An 11,734-nucleotide genomic window follows, 5' to 3' on the forward strand; every position below is an offset into this window, starting at 1 on the left:
TGATTGAACTCTGCCATGGTCTGTCTCGAGTCCATTATCAGTGGTTTGGGCTTGAGGGGGGGGGGGGTTGTTGGGTATGCAAGCCCAATTGTGGTCCAATATATAGTGTCGAGCCTGTGGAAAACGCCTCTTAAAGGCATTCACATTATTTGTAGTTTGCATGGCAAGGAAAATCTATATACTGTAAAGGTTTTAATCAAATAAAGAATAGCGTGTAGTTTCTCCTGTTGTGTCGACTCTCTCTGCTCTCTCTCTCTCTCTCTCATTCCTCAACCTTCTCTGCTTGCTACCCTTATGCCATGGTGAACCCTCACCGACTACACCCCCCATAGCCCGACACCATCACCTCCTTCCTACTAGCATCTCCGTTGTCTCAACCTTGGCCACTTTTGCACATGGTAAGAATTCCTACTGATCGAAAGCCGTCTATCAAAGACTCCACTAGTTTTCATTAAGGAAGGGAGAAGGTTTCCAACAAAGTGACATAACTATCAAGGCCAATTATATCACCAGAGCAAATCTCACTCACCTGTACGAGATCGGAAATTCTTGGGCGTTTTGTGTGATCATCGGGAGCCTTTCTCCTCATCTTGCCTTGTCACAGGACTTGGAGGTCGAAGAATTGTCAGAGCTATCAGAAGAAGATGAGGACGAACTGGAATCATCCTCAAATCTAACTCGTTTCTTTGCCTACATGGCGTTTTCAAAAGTAGATTTCCGACCCAAGTAGCCTGGATAGTCTGCTACTCAACTCTGCTTTCCGGGCCACTTCTTGGTCTTCATGAGTCTGCTGACTCGTCGTTCTACTGCTTCTTCAAACTCATCCTCTGAATACACCTTCTGGGCAGGAGACCTAGGTGTAGTTGACTTCTTTAATGCCGACTTCAGAGGGAATCTAATGACGGAACGCCATTTGGAATGCATCTCATCAAGCGAGTACTTGGCCAAAAATTTCGTATATTGTGGATCTTTGGAGTATCGAATCATCTGTTGGGTACAACCGTCAACCTACTGTTGCCGCTGCATCTCCATTCTTTCCTACTTAGTAGGAGGAGATGGCCCTTACAAGCTCTGAATCGTCAGAAGATGGACAGTGTCCATTGGAATCTTCATTGTTCTCACCCAGGCCGAAATGGTCGGGCGCCACAGTTTCCTGCTAGCGAGATTCGTCGACTGAATCCATGTGTGTTGCGAGTAAAGGGATCGGATCCTTCGTAGAAAGAGAATTGATTGAGCTCTGATACCACTGTGACAGATGTGGACACTCCAAGTCTCGAATCTTATCACAGCACGTGAGAAACTTGAAAGAACTGAATAAAACTGAGAGAGAGAGAGAGAGAGACGACACGACACAACAAAGTTCCACGCCCAGAGAGATTGGCACCCCCTTAAAAGAAGATGTCCCAAATTACAGAGCATGGCTGAGGGGCCTAAAAACATGACTGAAGACTTAGGGGTTAGGCTTAAAAAACCTTACCCTACCATCTTGCAAATCATTAGCCGAGGGGCCTAAACCCTATAAGGATCTACTTGAAGACCAATTTTACGCAAAGCTGATGACGTGGCAGACTGTACGGACAGCCCAAATTTTACGCTGGCAAGCTGTACGGATTTTCACGTTTTGCACTATAGCCCAGTGGGTGCCAAATTTTGAACCTACTCCTTTTAAATGCATTGCTTTTCATGTACCCGCTTTTGGATAGGCCAAGGGCCTTTACATACGTTATGTGGGCTCTCTCTCTCTCTCTCTCTCTCTCTCTCTCTCTCTCTCTCTCTCTCTCTCTCTCTCTCTCTCTCTCTCTCTCTCTCTCTCTAGCATTCTATTGCATGGAGAAGAAAAGCAGAGTTCCCAGAGCTTGTACCTTATTGAGCAATATAAAGAAATACCAAAAGGGGCGCTAGGTTTTGGGGCCAGTGCCGTCTGGGATTAGAACTCCGCCTCTCTCTCTCTCTCTCTCTCTCTCTCTCTCTCTCTCTCTCTCTCTCTCTCTCTCTCTCTCTCTCTCTCAATTCAATTGTATTGAAGTGCTAGAAGTTTATTCCAATCTATTCTTTCAATTGGAACGTAATGCCGTCCCGTTTCACCCCCACATGCCTAGAATTTTGAGACGACAAGATTCAAGGCAGCTCTAATAGTGCAGAGATAGCACCATGCTTTCATAGAGCTATGGTGGCAAGGGCCTTTCTTTGTGGTAGCTAGGGCTGCGAGTAGCACTATCCGCCACTTGTGTGTCTCTTTCCTCCTTCAGCGGAGAGTAGTTTAAAAAGGTAAAGTATTCCAATGTATTGAACTTGGGCACAAGTCAGCACATTGTTCACCTAAAGAGAGTTAGAACACCATTTCCTTTCTAAATATTTTGAGTTAATATATCTAGTCAAGTTTGGAAAGAATAGACACTTTGGTTTGGATAAATTGAACACACCATATTAATGAAGACAAGAGGAACCTTAACAGGTTCAGTTATTGATCTTCAAATGTTTATCCAAGATGATAATAGATTAAAGTGTTAAGTGTCACAAAGTGATGACGTGGCATGACCTACACGATAGATTCCGGACAGAGAGGGATCGGAGCACTACTGAAAGAGGCAGAAGAAGTTGTATCAACTTGTAAAATCAACCCGAGAGGCCAAAAATGAAAGGAACCCAATTTTTATTAGTTGTACCAACTTATGGGGTCCTATCCGATGGGGCCACGTGGCAGTTGTACAGACGCCCACATTTTACGCTACTGACGTGGCAAGCCGTACAGATTTTCGCAAATGCACTGGCAGCCCCTAGCGCTAGTTTTTGGGCAAAGATGCTTTTGAACCTGATGGATTTTGGGGCTCAGCTTTTGGGCATCCCTTGTACTGTTTATAAGAGCCCTTGAGGCCTCACTCTGCAAAGCATCTGGACGTACGGAGTCTGAGAGCAGAGGCCCCTCGGGAGTTGTACCTTGATGTGATCAATAATAAAGAATACCGCAAGGGGCGCAACTCTTTGGGGCCAGTGCTTCTGTGCGCAGAACTCCACCGTCTCTCTCTCTCTCTCTCTCTCTCTCTCTCTCTCTCTCTCTCTCTCTCTCTCAAAGTTCAATGATTTTGAAGGTTCTATTCGTGTGTATTGTTTTCTCGCTTGGGGTGTCCAAGCCTGTTACAGTTAGTCTTTAGAAACTAAGATTATGATACACTTGGTTAGATATGCAAGATAAGAGTAAGGTAAAAGAGAAGATCCTTCTAGGCTATTTGGGAGGTGGCCTCGGTTGCGATACACTTGCTGCCAAATAGTTTATAGTTGGGATTGGGTGACTTGGCAAATGTCAGATGATCCTTAGGTCGTTTGTTTTGAACCTTCCATAGAAAACGCTGTCAAGTCTGGTGCAATCTCTACTGCATGGAGGGAATCTTGAAGCTTCCATACAAAATGTCACGTGCACAAGGCTCTGTGTGCCACATGGACATGCTTCATCGACTTCCAGAGCCAATTCTGTACATATCTCTAGATAGGAGTGTCTAGAATCCTAAGAGGATTAGTACCGGCAATTTTGTGAGCTTGTTGCAGGACCTGCATGTCCAGACAAGTCCATTAGATTAGGTTTTCCAGTTTTGGAACCCTCTTGCATAAATGGATTGTAAAGCGTTTTGACAGACGTTCTTACACTATGGTGGGCATCTCACATGACATGCATATAGTTTTAGGTTAGAGTAATCCAACACGAGCCATACCCCGCATCAATCGGATTCCTGGGTGGGCAGTTTCACCCAGAAACTTTGCCGAAGTCAAATTTATTAATAAATCATTTTAATGATTTATTTTTATAAGTTCGTCTTCCAAATTTTCCCTAACTAAGCCTTAAAAAGTTCGTAAGCAAAAATTTTACCAATAAAGGGATCAGTAGAGCCAGCGTTTTGCAATTAAAGGAGCCAACGCCAGATAAAGCCCTAGCGTTTTTGTATCTGCCTGCTCCAGCGCTTTTGGCTCCACATCGCAGATCAGCCCCAATGTTTCCTACAACAACAAATTTAGCCAAGGGTTTTCAATTCTCAACCCTTCCTCTCGCTAGAAATGGCCCGGTCTGCTAACGCTAGCCTCTCTGCTACAGCCCGGTACTTCAGCAGCCCATTGAGTCTCTTGTCGGCCATTCCCTCGCCGCATCGAGTGCTCCCATTGTTGTCCATCATCAACATCATCATCAACTATGTTTTCAGCCTTGCTTTACGCGACAGGTCGGTTGTGTTTTTGCAACCAGACTTGCATTTTTGCAGCCAGATTTCAGCCTTCATTCCTCACATCGGGATCAGCACCAGATCTACCTCTTGGTGGCCATCAACAACCTCTCATTGAGACAGATCCAAAGGTGCATCAAATTAGCCCCGGAGGTGGCTTCATTTTGAAGAGTTACCGCTGTCACAAACTGCTGACGTGTCAAACCACTAAAGAACGGAGCCAACTTGCAAATCCTGGACGAGGAGCCTAAACCCTATAAGCAGCAGCAGAAGAAGTTTTATCAACTTGCAAAGTCTTGCCGAGTGGCCTATTTCTAAAGAGGAGTTCCTGTCAACTTATGGGACCCCGTCCAATGGGGCCCAAGTGACCTACAAAGATCAAATAAAGCGGGACCTCTACACACATACACACACAAAGCGATGACGTGGCAGTTGTGACGTCCGCATTTCGCGTTGACTTGCTGACGTGGCAGCCTGTACAGAATTTCGTGTTTCACGCTGACTGTGCCGAGGTGGCAACCTGTATGGATTTCCGTGATTTACACTGGGTAGTTTCCAGCGACAGCTTTTGGGCCAGATACTTTTGAGTTTAAAGCTTTTCATGTAACTGCTTTTCATAGGCCAAGGGCCTTTAAATATGTGCAGAGGGCTCAATCTCTCGCACTCTTCTGGGTGAAGGTGCAGAGCTCGAGTATCCGCATTGTACTGAGTTCAAGCAATATAAAGAAATACCAAAAGGGGCGCCAGGGTTTGGGGCTAGTGCTCTCTTGGGGTGGAGCTCCGCCACTCCCCGTCTCATGTGTCGTGCACTCTCTCTCACTGTAACAAGGAACGGGGGGGACACAGCCCGAACGTTCCGAAACGGCATTCCGGACGAGTCCCGTTCCCGAAATGGAGATGAGAACGGAACGCCGTTCCGAAATGGGCGGAACGGCGAAACGCGGGGCGGAACAGGCAAAAGTAGGCATTTGGGGGAAAAAAAGTGGGCTTTTGAGGGCAGATTTAGGGTTGTTCGGAGAACATCTTTGGTGCAGTTTGAGGACAGGTTAGGGGGCAATTTTGGGATTGTTTAGGAGTTTATTGAGACTAAGCTGAATGGAGGTAATTCAATCCTTACTTTAGGTGGACCGTTCTAGCCCCGTTCCCATTCCGGCCCCCCCTCCTCCTCCCCGTTCCCGTCCCGTTCCGAACCCTCCCGTTCCGGTTCCGGGTAACCTCTTTCACTTTAGTGTTTATTTGAAGTGCTAAAAGTGTTCAGTCCTTTCTTTTCCGTTGGCAAGTGGTGCCCGTCCCCGACCGCAGCAACATTTTCCATTTGAGTCTGCATTGAGGTATTGCATGTGTGTACATTCCATTTACGCAATCAAAAGCAAATATCACATCAGCAACAATGTGGGGGGACCCTGAGAGGGTTGGTTGGGACCCCATCGAGTCTCTCTCTCTCTCTCTCTCTCTCTCTCTCTCTCTCTCTCTCTCTCTCTCTCTCTCTCTCTATACAAAGAAATAAAAGGAACCATCATTCATGCTAAGTAGCACACATTCAAGCAAGGAAAGAAGTAAAGATTTGTGGAAGTGTAAAATCTAGATCTTGTCACCATTTCGATTCCATTGCACCTGACAGAAAAAGCTCACTCAAGTTGGAATCAGCCATTGAGTGAGGAGTCCTGTGCAAAGCCTGTTGCATGGAGGGAGCAACTCCACTCCCTCATCAACATACCAACATGTGTATTAGTATAGAGGTCATGTGGTTGTGTACTTTAAAATTGATAGTACTCTACCTAGTGAACTTTCTATGAGAGATGAATGACTGCAGCATTCTACCTCTCAACACCAAGAGTTTGATGGTGAGTCCTCACACTAGGGAGAGACTGAACTAGTGCATCTGATAACTGGATGAGTCTAATGTGAGATGTTGGACCCAACATGTGATGGCATGTAGATACATCTGAAGACTTAATCTAATGTGATTATGTTTGCATGCCTTTTGTGGTGTGTGTGATGTGCATACTGTTTGGTATGAATGGTATTGAGCATGTCTGCATGGTGTTAAGAGTCTACTAATCTTTTGTGCAATGTCTGTTTCGACAGGTGCAATCAAGGGCGATTATTCTTCTTTTACGGCCCAAGGGAGAGAGGGGTATGTCACAAAGTGATAAAATGGCAATCTGCCGATGAACTGATTGCTGTTGTTGCACCTGTTGCACAGATGCTAACTGCTCCAGTGATAACTGCTGTACGGACTGGTTGCTGATGTGGCAGTCACTTTGCAAACGCTTTTATCAGGTAGCCCCTACATGCAAGTTATATGTGCACAAGTTGCTTTTGCTGATAAGATATTTATAACGATTGCTTTCGAGAAGTTGCTTTTAGCAACGAGAGCTATAAAAGAGGGGCCATAGTGCTAGCTATATGCAGATTCCAAGCAGAGAGTAGTTGTATTGTGTTTTCTCGACATTGATGGAATACAGAAAAAACGTTCGGGGTGCCTCTCTTGTGTCTCTTGCAGGTGTTCTTTTGTGCAGTGTGTGCAGTTCTCTCAGTTGTGTTTCGTGTTTGTTTCAATTATCTACCACGTGTGTTGAAGTGCCAGCCTCAGATATGACCATTGTCAATGTAATCCCAAACAAGGCGGTGATGAACATCACATGTTGACAAATCTTACAATGTACTCCACACCTGCTTAAAGCCTCAATGGAGCGTCATTCATCTCAGAGAAAGCATCATCCTACCTTTCCCAACAGTAAAGAAGAATTCATAAATTAACCAAGAGTAAGGCTATCAAGAGATATGTCTGAGAGGTTCTCTGCAATTTGGAAGTGCAAATAATCGCATGTAATTGACCATCAGAGAACTACACACGTAGTCTCACCAAAACGCTTGACACTTCCAGATGATTGCTACTCCATACTTGCTTAACCGGTACAGCTCGACACCTATTACCGATGATAATCCTTGGGCTTCCAAATCCACATGCATGTGACCCCAAATAGGACAAGATGTTACACATTTTCATATTCTAGTCTTTTCATACAGACTATCTTCAAGTCTACCTCTACTTGCAAGTTTGTCCTTCCATTCCAACAAACTTTGTGCCAACCCTTTGAATGCCTGAATAAGTGCAATCTTTGCAGCATGCAAAAACACAAACCTGGTCACTGGACTCCGTTCCCTGTTGGCTTAGCCAATGCAAAATTTCTTTTTAAAAATGTGGCTATAGTTGGTTATAAGCAAGACCTAAGCACGTCTTTTATTGAGTACAGGGAAAACCATAAAATTCAAACAGCATACCTTCAGTTACTTTAGGCTGATAGCCATCCGTCGATGACACTGGAGAGAGTAGAGAGTTTGCTTGAGACAACCCAAGCATTGCCATCAAATGCAACAAAGACAGCAGCTCATAATGTGCATCTGCAATAGCAGTCTCCTGCGTCATTAACATAGCCGATTTTCATGTAATCTTAGCCCCATAAACTTTCAGAATGCCTTTTAATTCCCCTCACAAACTTTTTTAGAACTCTCGAAAGTCCAAGAATATTTTTTGTGTCTCAAACCAACCTGCTGAGTATCCTCCTGATTGGTCCAAGAAAACTCCAATGCCTCTCTCAAGCTGCCTTCTGTGTAGCCAATTTTACAGGTCATGATAAGCTAGAGACATATATTAAAACAGATTTTCTTATGTGTTACCATCCTCAATCAGCCCAAGCAAGACTGGCAGATAGTCCTCAATAGCAAGTTGAAGGTCTGCAACTGTCAATTCACATACAAACCATAAGCAACCTTCAGTGAATAGCAGGGAGCAAGACATTCAGCCATAATTTAAGTGATAACTACTTAATACCCTACAACACAAGAGCATACGATCAGCTGAATCTGAAGGAAACGCCATGTATCCTTGCAGGATATTTAATCCAATTTAGAAGAAACACATCATACCATAGTAATGGAGTGGTTGTGACTGCTGTTGTCCTAATGCACTCTTCTTTTTTAGAAGCTTGGGCTGAGTACCCTCCCCGGAGGCCATGGCTTCAATCCGTGTGCGTAGCGCAACAAAATTGTCAACCAGTGAACGTGATAACAGACCTACATGTAAAACCTTTGCAACCTCTGTTGTCTTGCATGGAGATCTCAACCCTGGTGTGAATGTGAATACAGCACTGCCTGTAACACTTTTTTCATCACCTTCCAGTCGAGATTGCATACATCCCATTATTCTCTGCCACAGGAAAAGTCATCAGTTTGGTCTAACCCGGGTGCTTTTGTAATCGTTCCGGAGGAAATCTTCATTCTTAACAGCAAGCAAATTGTGAGCTCTGTGAATCCTTATGCATGTTACCAGGAAAAAAACATTCAAAGACCAAGTGTACATAAGCATAAACCTACGGACAAGTTAGCAAGCAGCTAGCTTCTCTTTTATTTTCTTTTGGAGTTTTCATAAGCGAGAAGAAGTAGGATGATGCAAATAGATCGCACAGCAAAAACAAACATGGTTGTCTTAGAGATAGACAAGGTACCTTATGCTAATCAGTGATCCAAATGGCTGGAGGACATCTACTGTTGTAATCCAAGGTCTTCCTTATCCTTCTGATTGCTTGATGCGCTCACAATATGTACAATTTTAATGAGGTTTTCTGATATGTTAGTGGTAGTGGCAACTTAAGCCCTTGCAAATGCGATCTAGAGAGTCAAGGGGAGGAATGCTCTGATGCAAAGCCCTCTGTATAATGGGCCTTTTATGCGTCGCCGAAGAGCATAAAGGTGGAACAATCCGTCCCAGTAACTAAAAGGCAAGAGAGCTTTAATGGAAGCCTCTACAAAGGGTTTCAAAAGGCCTGCTTTTTGGCCTGCTTCTTTAGGCAATTAACATCTCTGGATCAGCAATTCGCAAGTGAAAGGAGCGTAACACGGTGCGTACTGACAAGCAGCAGCAGCGCGCTTCAAACTACGGATCCGTTCCAGAAATGCAGGTGAAGACAGAGAAAGGAAAAGATAGAAGCACTATTTGCAGGCGCAGGGTCTGGGCGCTCGTTCTTTCTTTCGTTGTTGTGGGCATTTGCTGCGAGGTTGCCAATGATTCCCCGCCCTGCTTTCCTTTTTGCAGGGAATGATTGGGCTTACGGATTAAAGATAGAGAAGGAAAAAAAAGGAGGACGACGACGCCGCACATGCAATTAAAGGCGTGAGTGAGGAGGGCAGCAGAATTGTGCTGAAAGCAAAAGCGAGAGGCGAGCTATCTACACAGGTCGGGGATTACAAGACAAGCAAGAAGGCCGCAGGAGAAGGGGGGCTTGAAGTTTGCGGAGGAGGAGAAGCTTCGTCATCTGCAGGCATGGTGGAAGCCTGCAGCGGCAGTGCACTCTTCCTGCCGGTTCCGCTCGTAGCACGAGTACTGCCGCAGCCTGCGCATGCCTGTCCTAAAAGTTGAACCTTGGATTATTATAGGGAATGCTGGATATCATACATGCTCAATGCTCATTTCAATCTTATTATTCCCCTTTTGCTTGTTTTGAGGTTGGTTGGTTTAAAAATTTGCTAGAATGTGAATGCACGCCATAGTTTACAAAGAATGGAAACTTGGAAAGAGAGAGGTAGGCTGGAGAGAGTGTGGGGGTGTGTGTTTTGGACTTTAGGAGCTATGAAGAGAGAGAGAGAGAGAAGAAGAAGAAGAATTTAACATCGTAGGAAGAAGACGAGAGAGAGAGAGAGAGAGAGAGAGAGAGAACACGCGCATAAGAAGAAGAGAGAGAGTGTGTGTGTGTGTGTGTGTGTGTGTGTGATTTATGGAGATATATGAGGGGATCTTCAATCTACCACTTCGCATTGAACTATAAACTTTGCACCTTGAGAATATTGCAAATATTTACAAGATAGGGCTTGCAAATCCTACACACACCATAGCCCTATCAAGTATCAACTATGATTGCCACAAGAGAGAGGGAAGAGACCTCATAGCTTGGCCTTCATCAAAGCAAGGGAATAAGCACCCACAAGAGACGCAACACTCAAGCAAAAGGAGAAGAAGTTGCCCTACAACCTGCTCGCAAACAAAAAAAGAGCATATCTTCCCCTCGCCTTCACTACGCAAAAGCCGCAACATAGGATTGTGCAACACATGCGCACACACAGAGAGAAACATCTCGGACGCTTAACACATGTCGAAGCCTTCAATTTTGATAAATGTTTCAACTAATAGGAAGGTATTTGGAGCTCTAATTGAATAGTACAACCCATTCTAGTCATATTGGGTGCATTTTTAGAAGCCTCTATCAATGAACTTCGCCACGTTTAGTCATAGTTTATTTGAGAGACATTGTTTAACAAAGTCTTCATGAAAATCCCTGTGTGTAGCTATTTGGGAGCAGAGAGAGAGAGAGAGAGAGAGAGAGAGAGAGAGAGAGAGAGAGAGAATTTTTGAAGGAGGGGGACCTATTACAATCTATACTATAATAGAAGGGGGAGGGATTCCGGGCCCTTCCCCTTGCCACATGTCACAAGCTCTTCAATCTGGTCGGAACACTTCCCTCTCTCTCTCTCTCTCTCTCTCTCTCTCTCTCTCTCTCTCTCTCTTGCAGCACCTATAGGCCTATCTCCCGGCCGGTCTACATGCTCCAGAGTCCAGCTTCCTTTGGAGATTTTTAGCATCTTTATTAACGTACGTCATTGAGTTGCACAATTGGAATAGCCGGCTCGACCTCGAAGCCTTCTCCAATTTGAATTGAGATGTGCCAATGTGGTCCGTTGCGAACACATCTCTTCTCTCTTTCCCTCTCTCTCTCAGAGTCGTCACACTGATCTACGCCTTGGAATATCAGCCTCTGAAGGCCTCCAAGAGTTAAGTGTTAAAAGTTAGAGGCCGGAATCCCTCCCCCTTCTATTATAGTATAGAAAAGGTCAAGCTCTACTGAGTTGATCAGTTGAGGCTCAGCAAGCCTTCCTCCAGCAAGACCTCCAAAAGTTAAGTGTTAAAAAGTCATTTGATCTTAGGCAAGTTAGGGCTGGCCTTGAAGTGGGAATCCTACCCAAGCATGAGGTGGTTGTCGGATTGCTAAGTGTTAGTGGGAACCTTGCCCAAAAGCTTGAGTTGCTTCTCACATGCTTAAATAACTAAGGTTGTTGAAGTGTTTCATTCAAAGATAAACTCTCAAGAGGCATCAAAGTTTCCATGCTTGATTGATTAAGTGCTTGAAGTATTCAATTCAAACCAAATGACTTAATAAGCATAAACGACAGATATTCAAATGATCCTCCACATGTGGCCCTCACGATGTGCTTGAATGCTATTGGATAGGTTTTAAAGGGGTCCAATGAAAATTTAGATACATAAAATAAATAATTAAGTTCTTTCTCTCAAAGAGAAACAAGAGATAAAATCACGAGGCCTGCCCTTGAGAGCAGGAGTGGAACGTGAACGAGTACAATCATATTACAAGTCAACTTCATGAAAAAAGTACATCCTGGATATGGGCAATGCACAAAGTCGCTATGACTAGCTATTCTACTGCAAGTGACTAGTAACTATATGAAGATTG

At 44.5% G+C, this 11,734-nt stretch overlaps 1 protein-coding gene across 1 annotated transcript in view; it reads right to left on the reverse strand.

Annotated features, from left to right (window-relative positions):
* LOC147434085 (uncharacterized) overlaps positions 1–9,639 on the reverse strand; it is a 33,679-nt gene extending 24,040 nt beyond the window's left edge. Inside the window, exons 1-5 of the mRNA XM_086490700.1 lie at positions 8,720–9,639; positions 8,142–8,421; positions 7,893–7,955; positions 7,764–7,822; positions 7,497–7,632 (exon numbers count right to left, since the gene is read on the reverse strand). Of these exons, the coding sequence (XP_086346826.1) occupies positions 7,497–7,632; positions 7,764–7,822; positions 7,893–7,955; positions 8,142–8,415 (532 nt within the window). The 5' untranslated portion in view covers positions 8,416–8,421; positions 8,720–9,639. The remainder of the gene's footprint in view (positions 1–7,496; positions 7,633–7,763; positions 7,823–7,892; positions 7,956–8,141; positions 8,422–8,719) is intronic.
* Between the last annotated feature and the right edge of the window lie 2,095 nt (positions 9,640–11,734).

This window comes from Adiantum capillus-veneris, chromosome 19 (genome assembly GCF_014529385.1).
Source record: "Adiantum capillus-veneris isolate H3 chromosome 19, ASM1452938v2, whole genome shotgun sequence".
NCBI classification, from domain to species: domain Eukaryota; kingdom Viridiplantae; phylum Streptophyta; class Polypodiopsida; order Polypodiales; family Pteridaceae; genus Adiantum; species Adiantum capillus-veneris.